At 38.5% G+C, this 16,349-nt stretch overlaps 1 protein-coding gene across 1 annotated transcript in view; it reads left to right on the forward strand.

Moving 5' to 3' along the window:
- Nucleotides 1-16,349, forward strand: part of STAG1 (STAG1 cohesin complex component) — a 163,170-nt gene that overhangs the window by 73,493 nt on the left and 73,328 nt on the right. The window contains exons 6-9 of the mRNA XM_068421035.1: nt 4,920-4,996; nt 7,770-7,974; nt 10,797-10,948; nt 14,974-15,047. Coding sequence (XP_068277136.1) covers nt 4,920-4,996; nt 7,770-7,974; nt 10,797-10,948; nt 14,974-15,047 — 508 coding nt within the window. The remainder of the gene's footprint in view (nt 1-4,919; nt 4,997-7,769; nt 7,975-10,796; nt 10,949-14,973; nt 15,048-16,349) is intronic.

A 16,349-nucleotide genomic window follows, 5' to 3' on the forward strand; every position in this document is an offset into this window, starting at 1 on the left:
ATTTCAACAGTCAAGATTGCTTCCCAGTGCTCTGATCCCAACTATCGACTTGCAGCTAATGCAAAAGAGTACATTGCCTTTTTCATATGATACTTTCCGGTGCAAATCTTCTGGTGTCTTTGTCTTGATGCCTTTATAAATCTTTCTTCTGGTTACTGTTTTTCCAGTTTGTGTGGTTGAGAGATACTAATCAATCACCACGAATTTAAGGTCCTACAATTCATCCTTCTTTGGCAGGAGTCTGGGCTTACTTTCTATCCCTTGACTTTAGTCTTGAGCTGCAATTTTCCCAACACTTTTCCTGAGCTGTAATTTCCCCACTGCTTTTCTTGCAGCTTACACAGTTTGGGCAGGTGGTCCAAAAGAGAAGGGATGAAATTGGCTGTGTAGCTTCCGTGAATAAAGGTACCAGAGATTAAAACTGACTATATAGTATAGTTAGTGTACTGCATAATGTATAATTTATTACCAGCTGTCAGTAGTTTAGATTTCAAGAGTCCATTTACTAGTGAGTAATTTGTTTTCATTAGTAGTGTTTAAATGACTGTGGGCTATTATAGCTGGAGTGCCACATGTGCAGTGGCCTTGTTTCTGTCTTGTAAGCTTCCCTTTCCTGTAGAAATACCAGAATTGCCATATGCAGGAGGCCACTGGAGTGTAGTATTTGGTGTGATGGTGCTCCCTGATTTCCAGCAGTGGTTAGTACCTTCTGTTTCAGAGGAAGAAAGGTAGGCATGGGACAGCCTGCATCCAGAGAGTACCCGCTTTAACTCCTGGTATTAAAGGTTGGCTGTTGCTCAAACTTGAGAGCTTACACATCTCAAAAGGACTTGGAGATTTTTGTTGTTACTTTTCTTTTGCAGGGCTTACTGTTTGTCCTGGTTTTGCAGGGATAAAATTTATAGAATCAAATTTCTGTTACATTTTGTTTCACTTTGTGGCCAGCTGTGGGATGGTGGTCAGGGCCATCAGCAGTGAGAGCCAGGGCAGCTGCCCCAGGCTGGCCCTCAGGTGTGTTCTATAACATTAACGTCGTGTTCACTATAAATGAGAAAGCTGCTGGGGAGGGGGGGCTCTTTGCTCTGCTCTCCCACATTCTCTTTTCTTCTCGATGGTTGTGATCCTTGGATGAACTTGCCACCACTCTATGGGCTAAGTATAATTTTGTGGGTTTTGTATTAGTATTTGTATTGGTTTTCTTATTTTATTAAATCTGTTTAAATTTCAACCCACGAGTCTCCCTCCTTTTCCCAATTCCCATTCTTGGTTGGGGAGGGGAGATTGGGTGATAGAACAGCTGGTTATTGTTTAGCTCTGGGTGTGGGCTAAATGGAGACACTGTTATAACTGGTTATTCTTCTCACTATAAATATATGTTTTTGAAGCCACTGAGTTTGTGGTGTGTTATATCTCCTGGAAATGTTATATCTTGTTTTGTACACAGGTGTTTGTTTTTTTTTTTAAGTAAGTTAATGCAATTTTGTATAAGCCCTTTTAGTCTTCCTCTAGTTGAAATAATGTTGTATCCTCTGTATGGGTTTTTTTCGTTTCACTTTTAAAAGCCAGCTTGGGTGACATGATTAATTATTGGCAAATTAAATTGATATATGTCTTTAGCTGAAAGTTAAACTGGAATTTTGTCGTTAAGATAATATACTTACATGTCAGCGAGAAGACTTTTTTAAAACATAATGTGTGTGAATAAGTTTGAACTGAGAGCTTAGTACTGAAGTGGAATAGGCTTCTCAATTTGTTAATGGAGTAAGACAATTTAAGTCCTCTTTGCTAAATACAGAGTGAAAGCTTCATGATACAGGTAAAACTCAGTTTAGAAAAGATTACTAGTAGCAACATGACTAAGGCAGAGACCATAGGAATGCGCTCCACACCTTCAATTGTATTTTATAGAGAATCTGTTATATTTTAAGGATTGACTTTAAAATGGGAGAGTTTAGCTTTTCACTAATCATAAAATCTATGAATTTGAACCATGTTGACCATTGCAGTATTGAAATGTTGTGATGATACCATGAAATATGTTGTGAGTAGAGTCTTTGTAGCATATTTACAGGGCATTAAATCGGTTTCCCAGAAGAAGAAACAGGATTGTGTTTTGGTCGGGTGGGGGAAAGGTGGTGGTAAGAAGAGGAGTCAGGCCACAGCTATTACCTGCTGCCAGATAAGTAAAAATGCTCATCTTGCTTGATGTGACTTCTAGTAAACTTTGTCATAAAAAGTGGAGGAAAGAATGAGACGTGACAGTGAGTTGGTAAGTGCTGTTCATCTTCACTCCTCTCAATGCTTGCTGACGCTTCCTTGGCAGTGTTGAGCACTTATGCACCCTGGCATCCCGAGGAGATGTCAAGAGTTTGTATCATCCTACACGTGCCCCTGCCTGATGCTCCCAAAGAGCTGGACCATTGCTCGTTTGGAAGATGGGTGTAGAATCTACAGCAGCCTTATCTGTAACGCCTCTGCACAGTGATCAGCAGAGTGCCCAGGAGACAGATGATGCTGTCTCAGTTGTAGTCATGGAAGGTAAAAAGCCTTTCCATGGTTCAAGGGAAACCTCCTGTGGGGTCTGTAGTCCTGCGTTTGCAGCCTCTCCCGTTGGCCAGTTCAGTGGGGCAGGTTCCATGTGTCTGTGGCACAACGTGTACAGTTTGTTGTCTGATAGCAGCGTGGAGGGTGTGTGCATCCAGAAGGAGCCATCAGCTTTCTTGGAGCACTGTTACTGCATCTGCAAAGTGGTTCAGTTAAAGAAGCAGCAGTTTAAGCAGTCACCCGAAACAGACTCCTCGAGAGAAATTGTTCAAGGAAAAATTGTACTTGGCTGTGGAGTAACATGGAGGAGGTCATTTAAGAAGTAACAATATCTGAGCGACTAAGTAGTGGTGACCACAGTATAATTGCATTCCGTATCCTCAGGGAGAAAAGATACAGAGAACCACAACAGAATTGCACAAAGTGGAAGGAAGAGCTGAATTGAGTGAAGTGCATTAACAAGGAATTTTAGTTATAGTATTTTTACTTTTTCTGACAAAGTAACGTGTTTATATATTATATGGAAGCTATTTAAGGTTATTAACAGAAGTCATAAATAGGTAAGAATAAAATTAGAATCGGGGCTATAAAAAAAATGAAATAACAAAGGTCGATAGGTTACTTTTTCAATGAGGTTCATATTGCCAATGGGAAGAGCAACAGATGCAGTGAGATGACGGTGTGCAATGAGAGAAAGAGGCATTAATGCATCTGAGGTGGATTTCTAAGAATAGCTGTCTGAGACATGCTGTGAAACCGTTTCACTTCTTCAAAACAAAACTTTCAGTGTTGGGGGAAACATTAAAATATAGCTGCATTTACAGATGATTTCAAAGCTGATAAGACAGGTCTTCAGCTGTCATGTGGTAGTATTCTCTTGGGTTTGTTGTTTTATATTAATATTTTGCATTACTAATTGTTTATTAATAATATGGAAATTACCATGCACAAACTTAAATTGCCATTGTTAGAACTGAGGTTCACAGTGTCACCCAGTATGAAACAGGTAACAAGTAAATACTATTTCATGAAGAAGCAAAACCAATTGAAGAAATCAATATTTAAGTTACGTTGTAAAGCAGTACCCTTACAAAGATATAGAGGATTGGTGTGTAACGGTGCTTGTGTATTTTGAAATGCATATGTTTGTAATGCTTGTTTTTCAAGGAATAAAATACCAGAATTAAAACATTCTCATAATATTTATTATACTTAAATTATATTTATCCTTTGTACAGGGCCTAATGCTATCAGCTGTTAAGCTGCTTCTCTTATGGTTTGAATTTTTGGAGCCATGCAGTGGATCATTAATCCAATTGAACTTTGTGCAAGAGCAAGGCGACTTACTCTTTGTGATGTTAATGATGTTGGGATGGATTTTGTAGCTCTGCAGGTTGTATAATATTTCTGCATTTCCTCCACTAACAAAAGAAGATTGTGAAGTGGCAAAAAGAAGATCATGCGTTAGCAAAAAAAAATGTTCTCTGTGTTGACTTGTTATATGGTTGGATATGAGACAATGTCTATTACAAAGGCAATAATGTGTAAAAATATTCGTTTATGCTGACTGATTTTAGGATCAAGTCACAAGAATTTTCATTTATTGCTATTATATTTTCGATTTTGGTAGCTTTGTTCCATTTACAATGAAAAGTTAATCCTATTAACTTCACGGTGCAGGTAATAGCGGGGAATGGCACAACCCAAACGAAGGACTGACAGAGACGCCGTTGCTGGTTTTGGTCCTGAGCTGGCCCACATCCCGACTGGGCCCTCTGGAGCCTTTGGTTTGGGAAGGGCTTGCTGGCAGTAGCACCATGTGATGCAGCCATGCTAGCTCTGGTCTGCAGGTGCTGTAGCTCCTTTCACCCAGTGCTGTGCCTCAGTCAACAAGCCGTGCTCATCCTGAGCTAAGCAGTGCGAAAACCACTCCTGATCTATATACCATATAGATCATGGTATAGCTGTAATCCAGGTGACCCAACACAAAAAGGGGAGAATTACTAGTAGCAGCCGTGGAACTGAAAGATGGTCTTCGTTTTATTTTGCACACAGAATCAAAAACACTTGGCAGCTGCAGACAAGGCATGAGTTCTACATTGCTATCACTGCTGTATCACACTTGCTCAGTTGTAAAGAGTGAAAAGATGGAAAATTTTACAAACTCCTGGTCTGATAGCACTTTACAGGACAGAGGATTTTTTTTTACCCCCTTCTTCAAGAGGCACTCTCGTTCAGTGCCTTCCTGTTACTCTTGCATTACATACCCTTTCATATGTGTTATTGAGCTGTGATTTTAGCAGCAGAAAAACGTTGTTTTGACGTAACAAAAAATGGGTTGTGTTAATTTCTTTTGTTCCTTCATTACATTACAGGTACTGTAAGAATTGAAATGTTCAGGAACATGCAAAATGCAGAAATCATAAGGAAAATGACAGAAGAATTTGATGAGGTATTGTATACAAATAGGCCTTTAAACATTATGAAATATATTACAATATTCTTTTGTTTTAAAATATAAATGCAGTGGGCCAGAAACCAGTGGATAAGCAATGTCTCAGTATGAAATTGCATTGACAAGCAAAGCAGCAATTTAAACTGTTGGATGAGGAATAACAATCCATCATGAGCTTTAGGAAAGAATAATAATGGAAAACCAAAAAGTAATAAAATAATTTGAAAAGGTAGTTATAGTTTCTCATCTTGAAAAGTCAGTGTTGTGGATTGAGTAGGCCCTGGATGCTGAAATCCTGGTAGGGAGAAGTTTGTGAATTAGCCAGTTTAAGGGCATAAGTGTACTATCACACGAAAGCATGGAGCAAGCTCACGTCTGGTGGTGTAAGAGAGCCTAGTCAGGTCTGACTCTGCAAGAACTAGCTGGGGTCCGTGTTAACCCTGGTCTGGATCTGTGTAGACCCTCATGTATCTTTGTATGGCGTTAGGGATATCCTTGTCTGTCTGCACCCTGGGTATTAGAGAGGTTAATAGGAGGAGGCAGTAAGAAGAACTGCAGAAAGTTTTCTCATCTCACTGAAATTGGTGGTGGTATTCTGGATTCTGAAGGTCATCTCTTGGAGCTGCCATCATACAACAAAGAACTTCAGGTCCTGAGACAGGACTGCAGGCTTGGCATTTGCAGCATTCGGCTCTGTTTTCTGTGTGCGAATTGATGTTTTGTTCATTTGAAATGGCAATTTAAACCAAATAGTCACTTGATGTGAAAATTACCATCGTGAAACAGTGTTACAGACAGAAATACTCTTCAAAAGATCTAAGCGTTTTCTTTGAAACAATTCAGATTGGGTATATTCTGTCAAAATTAAAATGTTGTTAATGGTGAATGATTTTTAGCTTTGAGATTTTTCAAACTGTGATTTCTTTGATTTTTTTCATGTATAAAAGACCTAAATATTCTGAGTGTTCATTTTGTATAGTGAGGAAAACAAATGCTGAAACATGAATTGAGGACAGCAGTGTTCTTTTCTGACCGATTCTAAATGGAATGCCAAGGCTGTGATTCAAAACGTTAAGCAGGAAAACTATAAATGTGAATGCTGCTCTTTTCCAGGATTTTATTCTGCAGGATTTCCATCTTGTTCATGGCCTTGAACAACAAAATGTTTAATATGTACTTAACTATGGCCATGTGGATGCTCAGTATTCACTCAGGGCCTTTGTGTACAGGTAGGATAGGGTACAGTGAATAAAATTCAGGTGTACAATGACGAGTAAAAGGTTTGTATCAATACATGCTACTTTCTGGCTGAAGTAGTTTTGCTTTTCAAAACAGCACCCAACCAAAGTTAATAAAATGCAGTGAATTTCTACTAGTGTAATATGAAAACAGAATTAGATATTGTCTTTAGTCTAGCCCCATTGTACAAAACAGAATGGCCAAGGCACTGTCCAGAAGCCAAAGAACATTGATTTTGCCCAAGGGAGGACTGTCCCACGGTTGGCAGAAGGCAGTATTGCGATGTAAAAATACTGCGTGCTAAAATCATGTCATTCAGCGTTGTAATGAATGAGACAGGTCATTAAGAGTGCCTTATAATTTAGTCTTTTTCTAACATTTGAACACTTGTCTTTGCAATTTTAATCATTATTTTAGGTTGATTGAAATGTGTGTGAATCGGTTAAATTTAATAGACAGGGTTTTTTGCTGCAGGGGAATATCGTTTGTGAAGTTTAGGTAAAAGGTTATTTGATTACAGCTCCTCTGTGCTTACATGGTTCAGTCTGGGCAATAAGAGAAGTCCCAAGAGAACAGAAGTGCTTGTTCTTCACAAAACCACAGAATAAATATGTACAAATGGATTTAACTGATACTACTGACTTCTTATTGTGGGGGAGAGATTCAGGATGGGGCATTATTGCTTTGATAATTTGGATAATCTGGAATTGGCTTACAAATCAAGTGACCAGGGAGATAAAATATAATCTTTTTCACTGAAGGGGAAAAAAGCATTTTCCTAATTATGGGGGGTGTGTGTGTGCAGTTTCACTGAAATGTAATATTGCTTGAAGTGACAATAGTAAGAGCAGACTTGGAGAGGAGTTAAACTTAAATGACCTGAGTGTTCACGTGCCTACTCCAGTCTTTCAATAATCTTTGGAAGATGGGGTGTATGAAAGTGTATGGGGTATATGAATCTGTAGTAAGATTTCATTACTTCTGTCAGAAGGCAGGTTTTACCACCAGAAAAAGGGTAAGTTTATAAGATAATAAAAGGGCAGTACTGACTTTCTGGTAAGATCTCAATTGTAAACTTGAGTAAAGCAAAGTTTGTGGGGAGAGGCACTCAGTTGATTAGAATATTAACATGGAGTTGTAGTGGGGATGGAGAATGACACAAACCTTCAATCACACAAACCTTTCTTTAGGTATTGACCTTAAATACTTTGAAATACTCCTTTCTCATCCCATCCCCGCACTTCCTAACCCAGGACACAAGGAAAAGAATTGAGTCCTGATGCATATTTTGAACTATACAGAGCGAATACTGCAAATCTAGAACAGTTGTAATGAAGTCTTTGAAGAAGTGGTTTCATGCCAACAGGCTGCTTTGTTTATTGAAGAATAATGTTTTGTTGTTCTCCGTTGGCTTGAAGGAAGAAGATAGTGTTTAGCTTAAAAACGTAGACCATGATGGCTACAACAACATCAAAATAAATTAAATGGGGAGACTTTTAATACTTAATATTTTCATTTTCTCGTTCTTCAGGACAGTGGTGATTATCCACTTACCATGCCTGGGCCACAGTGGAAGAAGTTTCGATCCAACTTCTGCGAGTTCATTGGAGTGCTCATTCGACAGTGTCAGTATAGCATCATTTATGATGAATACATGATGGACACGGTGATCTCTCTTCTGACTGGTTTGTCAGATTCCCAGGTCCGGGCTTTCAGGCACACCAGTACATTAGCTGGTAAGTAAGCTAGTGCAGAGAAGAGTTTTTTCAAAGGAGTTGCTACTATTTAGCCACTTTGAGAATTACTCCTGCTTTGGTTTGAGGTGGAATTTGACTGGCACTGAGAAGTCTGGAAAGCTTGATCAAATCCAAGTGCCACATATGGTATAACTATACTTAAAATACGCTTTTTTTTTTGGAAAGGAGTATGCTGAAGCATTTAATCTCAGAGATTTCTGTCATACCCCAGGGGCATCCAAGTGAATCCCATGAATCCAAAACGGCACACTTACATCTTTTATTTTGTTATTAGTTGTTCATTTGTTGTATAGAATGTCTTCATAATTTTATATTTTAGAGTACAAATTTGTTCTAAATAAGTGTAAAGAAAATTGTACTGTCAAAGAATTTCAGTCCAGCAAAAAATAAAACCTGTGCCTTCCCTCTTGAGTAGGGTTGGGAGCACTGGGCCATAGTTGTAGGTCTCGCTGTCTTCTACCTCCAGCCACGCTGCACCTTTCAACACACGTGCCTACATCTAAGGAAAGCACTGGGTATCTCGTTAGATGGCAATAGGCTTTTCTAGAGTGTATTTCGTCACACCTATATGAGATGTCTCCCGTAAAATGGATGAATTGTTCTGCAGAAGTAACTATTCTTCTCTAATTACAGAGCAATACTAGGGTGGCTAGCTTGGATGTAGGTGTCTAAAGCTGGTTATGTCAGGTGTTGTCTTTCTGCTCATCTCATGTGCTGAAATACATCTTATAGGAAGATTTTTCTCCCTAGACTGTTCATAGACCGTGCCAAATCTTTGAAGCCTTTATAGGAGACATCTGTCATAATCTGAATAGTTCTACTGACGATATTTGTTCCCGATTTAGTTAGTCTTTCTCCAGTCAGCCTCTTAAAATTGTGTTCAGATTTCCAAGTATAATACCCAGTGTCCAACAAATTCAATCAGAATTTGTTTAAAATTTCATCTCTTGTTATGAATCTAAGAGGCAGGTTTCCAATGATATTGAAAAACCAACTCCAGATTTGATTTGAGTTTGCTTTTAAAATTGAAAACCAAAACCTTCAACTCACAGTGACTGACTGAACTTTTTTGGAAACCTGTACCCTTGCATTCTTCACCTTACTCAGTAACAGAATGGTAAAAACATGGATTATGCAGGCACAAGTGTTCAAGTTTAGAGCTTGCCTCTACATATTCAGTATTCAAAGCTGAACACTATTTGAGCTGCAGATAACCTGCTGGAAATCTGTGCCTATTATTTAAACTGAGATGGAAACTGTATTCTTTTCCAGCTGATAGATGTCTTCAATTCCAGGTGATTTTGATTTGCTGTTTGCTTAGATTGTGGTCCATTGTTCATAGGAGAGAGATTATGCAGTGACGTCTGCACTCTGGTCTCTTATTGATCGGTTCATCCTTGTGTGGGATGGATGTTTGGGAAGGATGAGAGGCTTGACTGAAAAGACAGGAAACAGCACCATACGTTGGAGATGTTACTCAAGACCTGTGCTATGCAGAAGAAATAGTTGCCATCATTTGGAATGGATTATGTAGCTGGAAACTTCAAGCAAGGATAAGCAAATGCTAAAGCCAAGGTTCATCACAACTAGCTCTGGGTTTTTTTAAGCCACTGCTGGCTTCTGCATTAGATACACATGTATCTAGCGCTTACATTAGGAATAGGAGCTGCCAAAGATCTCCAGCATTTTCCAGTGATAATACACACCGTTTGTTTGTTTTAACAAGCTTGAGAGCTTTGTTTTGATTCTGCAAATTTCCTTCAAGCTAGTTTTTGCACATTTAATTACATTGCTATCCAGCAGAGCAGAGGTCAGTGTGATGCCATGGAGCTCAGTCTTGATAAAGTTTACGAAAATCTACTTTTAGAATTTCGTTTATTCTTGAAGGTGTGTTTTTGAGGTCTTTGTTTTCAGTTTTCCTCTGTGCTAGCCAATTTGAATGAGAAATGATTCACTATAGCAAGAAAGTTAAGGCAAGAAGTACATGTGGGTGCTTCTAGAGTTACCAGCTTTGAGCAAATAGCAAAATGAGACAGAGTTACCATGAGAGTATCTTCACTTCTCCCTTGGTATAGTTCCTTTTCTACCTTGAAGACAATGCTGCATATTTAGCCAGAGAGGATGTGATAGTTTGTTACGTTATTTTGCTGGGTTTTCAGTATTGTAAAATGTGATATGCCATGTAACCACACAGAACATGAAAGACCCTTGTTAATGTTTTTGTAAAGATAAATTAAGACAGAAAAAATATACATGGAAAATATTATATCCAGCATGTGTGAAAATGCATATAAAGGGGTACCTAAAGTTCTAATCGTATTTTTATACAACTATACGCTTGACTTTAGAGCAATGTCAGACTTATTTTCAGAGAAATCATGCTGTGGTCCTTTGTAAATTGAGTAATTCTCAATAGCTATTTGTTAAGAGTTACCCTTAGTGTGGAGGCACCTATAATGATAACAATTCTTAGTAGAGAGATGTATATAACTCCACAGTAACTGGCTTCGTGGTGTACACTGATCCTGCAGATTCACATGCTTGCTCACTCAGAAGCTGCATAATTTTCTGGAGAAGATGGCAAAAACCATTGCCTGGCGCTCCATGTGGTGTATGTACTCTCTTTTCTGATCTTTAGATCAGCCAAGTGACCTGAGTATTGCTTGGGTGGGAAGTGCCTTTCCAGGTGGCTTTGTGTCAGGGTCGAGCTGGTTCTTTTCTGTGAGTATGGGTCTGCTGAGGCAGTATTTTTTAACCCTGACTACAGGTAAAGAGTCATATTCTGTCTTCTGCCTTTGCAGCTATGAAGCTTATGACTGCTCTTGTGAATGTTGCCTTAAACCTGAGCATTCATCAGGATAATACACAGAGGCAGTACGAAGCTGAGAGAAACAAAATGATTGGCAAAAGAGCTAATGAAAGATTGGAGCTGCTGCTTCAGAAAAGGAAAGAGGCAAGTGAAAAGATGAATTTTTTTTTTCCTGGTTCATGTGCATTCCCTCCAACAGAAAGTCCAGGGTGGTTTGTGCTGCACTGCCCATTTCTCCCTTTGATCACTGCAATTATTGCAGAGTGTCTCATTAGTACTTCTTTTTGTAGCTACTTTCAAGAAACACTGGAGTGGGGGCTATAGCACCTGGTCTCAGGGAGAAGCAGCTAGGGAGACATTAAAGTCGCTTTTAGTAAGTACCAGTCTGGCATTAGGTGGGCAAAATCATTAGAAGGTTGCTGTAATCATCCCTGAATAAAGTATTATATCCCAGGAAATTCAGTTTTAGAGTTGTACTTAAAAGAAATTTAAAGATAACAAGTAGAAAATGAATACATATACACCCAAACAGCCATGATCTGTAAAGGTGCCACGTAAAACTCATAAGAATGATTGAAAAATTGAAATATATGTGACTGACTTAGATATAAATTTATTTGTAATATATTAGTTTTGAATATATTTCCTCCACCACTGTGTTACTCCGTGGCAAATTAAGGATGTCTGGATGCTTTACCTGTATGCACCTTGGATTCTTTTAGGTATAACTTTGACTCAAAATTGCTTGACTTCATAGTCTTTGTCTGGGGATAATTACAATTATGTATTTTTGTTTTTATTTTACCCCTATGATCCGTAACACAATTTTATTTGGCTTTCATAATTCGTAAAAATCGTACATTAAGGTACAAAGCAAGAACAATCTCTCCTGCCCAAACTGCAAGAGAAACCTCTTAAACTAAATATTAAATTCAGTGTCAGCCTTAAAAAGCATTTTAAATAGCAGAATTGCTTTGTTGCATTAGCTGGAGCACAGTTTCTATTCCAGATTTGCTGATTGTTGTTTTGAATTTCCAGAGAAGGATGAAGTCACTAATTACACTGATTAACTTGGTTTAGTATCTCTGTGCCTATGGATGTCCTCTACACTCAGCTGTAGTTTTCAGTGTCTTTTGGCGATGCAGTATAGAATTGCTCCGGGGGGACTCTCAAGCAGTGATACCCGGGGCTGTGAAACCCTGAGAGAAGAATGAGCATTTGTCAAACCTTAACTTTTGATGTGTATGTTCAGTCTTTCTCGTATCACTACTCACTAAAACTAATCAAAATGTTGCATAGGAGTAAGGATTGAGTATGTCCCAGATACGTGGTGTTAAGCGTAGTGGAGGGCCCTGTATAGAAGAGATTTATTAGATGGCATAATGGCTCTGTGTAAGAATTCCTAACATAATGCTATTTCCCATGTTTAAATATGCTGAATTTACAACAGGATTCTGTGCTGGCACTTACTTAGTTGATTCTTTTGATGTAGTGCCATCATAATAAACCCTGATAGGCACATACACGGGCATGTGTTTGTCTTCATGATGTTATACAGGGACAGTTCGCAAGCTAAGTGTGGCAAATTAATCTGAAGTAGAAGAGATGGAACACTCTCTCTGCAGTGTTTCATTCTCATGTCATCTTCTACATACTTAATGTGAGAGCAGTGCGTGAAGGTCTGTTCTCGTCAATGAGACTTTCAACTAAACTGGATGATTTATGTTAACAATCTGCCACAAAATAGAGGAAGTTGTGTTTTAGTTGCTGCCAAGAGTAATTCAAATATTGTGTTTGTCATAAATGTCTCTGAGCTTTTTGAGCTTCTCACAATGCTTGCAGAGTCAAGAAGAGGATGTTTCCCTTATTTTTATTGGTAAGAGCAGCAATACAGAAACACAAATGCTCTCTCAAGGTGCCTGAAGTTAAGCACTCAAATTCAAGTACATGATCTAGAAAAGCTGAAAGTGTAAAAAGCAATTAAAGTTTTGGAGAAAATTCATATTTTTCAGAGAATTGTTAATTCATTACTGAAACTAAGATACATTTGAGAATTGTATCTTTTAAATGTTAGCACGTAAAAGTAAAAGGGATCTCACATGGACTGACAGAATCTCTGGTTCTCCTTCTACACCAGCTCTGCCCCAGCACCTGGATCCTCGTATCAGTTATATAGCTGATAACTTACCATGTTTATAGTGAGCTGTAAATTCCCTGTAGAAAAGGCAGAAAAAGAGGGAGAAAGCCATCCATGCTGTGCCCTCGTCTGTGCTGCTTTGTCCTGTATGGTGCTGCTCAACTTCTCATTCAAAGAAATGTCAAAGTACACTTTTCTTCAGTATCTCATGGCTCATAAAGTTCAATCTCTCCTACCTCTCTTCTGTGGTGTGGTTTTATATTAACGATTCATACCCAAAGTTCTCTAGGAGCTTCCTCTTTCCATTTCAGGGCCTCATTAGTTGTTCAGAAAGCCTCCTGTGGCTTCTTGGTTCATCCCCATCCTCATTTTACTCCACAGTCTATGCTAGGGTGTCTCTAGCCCCATGTTTCTGTGGATGTTTGCCTGCCTGTAGCCTGTGAAGGCAGCCAACTGAAGAGTGATTAGATATTCATGCTCCCTTTTGGGTTATGTGTTCTTGAACAAGCAGTCTGTGCATATTTGGGTTGAGCTGATGCTGAAAACAGTGCTTCTCCCAGAAGCCATGTCTAAATAAGCTCGTTTTGTGTGCCAGCCCTTTGGTATACATGGAGCTGGGGTGTGCCCAACTTTTCCCTTTGTGCATAATCCCTTTTACTATGAAATTAATTTCTTTGGCAGGTGTTTGACAATTTAGTCAAGAACCCTCAATGCCTCGGTTTCCCCATATGCAAAATGGAGACAGCACCTCCTTACGTTTTAGGAAAGTGGGAGACTTCATTTACTGAGTTGTACAAGCTACTTTAGATCTTATCTAGAAGATACTATAGAACTATTTATAACTATGGCTTGAAAAATATAAACCCCTAAGCGAAAGCGTTTACGAGCTCATGTTATGCAGGAAGTCAAAACAGCTGACCATAATTCTGCCTCTGGCTTTAAGATGTTTTAACTGTTAAATATATATGTCCATAATTATACAGGTTTTATTATTTGATGCATATATGCATTCTGTACTGGCAAGGCTCTCTTGTGGTTTTCATACTGAAAATGTGGAAAAATTTACATTCACACATGTTGTAGTGTTCTGCTTTGACATGAAGAACCACCTTGATGGAAGAATGATGGCGTTGATAGTAGTAGCAGTTCTGCTCCAAAAGCTGATTGTATAAAATTGGTGTCATCTTATTTAACAAAGCTGTGTTTTGGTGTAATTAAGTCATACTTATTTAGTTTAGTACAAAAGCTGGCAGTATGAGAATCCTTTAATTGATTCCAAGATGGTCCTTTAGGATGTGTTAACATAAACATTGACACAAAGTAAGCTTTCCATGGTACTTAGAAAATGTGCTCATATTACACAGAAAATATTAAGTTTTATAAAAGACACTCTTATTTATGACAACATGCTCATAAAACCTTTTTCACTTGGGTTTGTTTTTTGTTTGGATTTGATTTTTTGCAATCTAAGGCCCAGATGTGAGGTGTGCTCCAGAGTCAAGCACCCATGCTCTGATTCTGGAAAGCTTCCTGGTTCAGAAACTCAGTTACCATGGGCACTGAAGTTGAAGCAACTGACACTCGTACTTATGATTGCAAACATCTTTAAGTACTTTCCTTAAATAGGACGTGGAATTTTTCAGAGGGGATTCCTGACCTGTAACCATCTTCATTTCTGCAGCTGTCTGTGAATACAGGACTCCTGAACACATAGACTCTACTTGTCTAAATTTCAGTAGCAAAAAAATGGTGATGACCACTTCAAAGGACTAATTTGAAGCTCAATTAATTGATGTTTGCAGAGTGTGTTAACTTTCTCCCCTTAGGGCATTGTGTGTATATATATGTGTATATATGTATGTACATGCACACAATACAGGCCTGTGCTGGAAAAGCAGAAAATGGTGAATCCACTAATACCTTTAATTAAGTGCTCTTCCGTGGTCTTCTAATGTTTCCCAATAAGGAACTGTAGAATATCAAATTCTAATAAGCAGTGATCTTTTATTTATTTTTGTTTTGTTTTTTGCAGCTACAAGAAAACCAAGATGAAATCGAAAATATGATGAACTCTATTTTTAAGGGTATATTTGTTCATAGATACCGGTAAGAAAATGCATGCTACAGTGGGCTCTGCTAACGAAGTATAATCATAAATAATGTCAAGAGCAGTTTCTGTGGTGATTTTTCTTCTGATGTAATATTCTAGATACCACAAAAGCAGTATCAAAAAACACTGAAGTTATGGAAGAAAATACAAGTATAACCCCTGTTAATTACACAGTGGAACCATCCACACAACTGTATTTTAATTCAGTAAAACAGCTTTAAAGAGTTGTGGGAGACGTGGAGTTTGAATCTTTGTGTTTTGAAAAGAAAAGTTGTCCAAGGTGGGAGCACAAACGTGACATATCTTAAGAATAATCAACTGATCACTGCACATCATAAGAGGGCAGTTTTGGTTGCTGAGTTCCTTTGTACATCTTAGGTGTAAACAGCAAATTTCTGATGTTTCCACCAGATATGCTTTAGCCACAGTTACAGCTTTACGCTTTTTCCTCCTTAAATTACATAAAGGCAACCAAAAGCCTTAATTCCAGTTAACACATATTTTTTGTTTATTAATTGTTTTGGACATTTGTAGCAAGAACATCAAAAAGTAATTGCGGTGTTAGCACATCACAAAGGGTTTTTTTAATAGCTAGTATGTTATGTCTTGTGAGTACAAAACCACGGCAGGTTATGTGTGTTCCTGTGCATGTGTGAATGTGCACACGAGTGTGCTCCTGTTTATTTTATAATTGCGAACACCAGTAGATTTGGAGTGGTGCATTCTGTTTTGGAGTATGGTTTATCAGACAGCAGTAGTCTTTTAAAATAGATTTAGGGTTGTTTTGCATCACAAGATACCTCAGAGCATCTGCAGCACCTTGGTGCAGCCAGTTCTTTAAATGTTAATTGACTTACCGAAGTCAAAAGATAAAATTAGAGGATGCTAAACTATGCAATTAACCTTTCAGATTTAAATTCTGGTTTAAAACTTTATCATTTACGAAACCTTTAGAAAAATGGCAGAAAACAAGAAAGGGTGTATGAGAAGAGGGTTAGAAGGTGAAGAGGAGCCCATAGTTCAGTTGAGCAGAGGGATTGTTGTAATGGCAGAGGAAGGTGTGCAGGAAACGTGGAAGGGGCTGAGAATTATGTGAGTGCAAACCAGACAGTGGAGTTGGAGCGTGTATGTTCAGTACCCAAGCATGATACTTGAAAGAAAGTTTATAGTTTATGGTCAGTGAGCCTTGAGCTACTTGACAACAGAAGGGTGGGTGTACAGAGTCAACAGGTGAATTAGGATATTAGCCCAGTATCGCATTCGCACTGTTTTGTTGTGAAAGCAGCTTTGATGGTGTG

The sequence above is a fragment of the Nyctibius grandis genome, chromosome 32, assembly GCF_013368605.1.
Source record: "Nyctibius grandis isolate bNycGra1 chromosome 32, bNycGra1.pri, whole genome shotgun sequence".
In the NCBI taxonomy this organism is placed as follows: domain Eukaryota; kingdom Metazoa; phylum Chordata; class Aves; order Nyctibiiformes; family Nyctibiidae; genus Nyctibius; species Nyctibius grandis.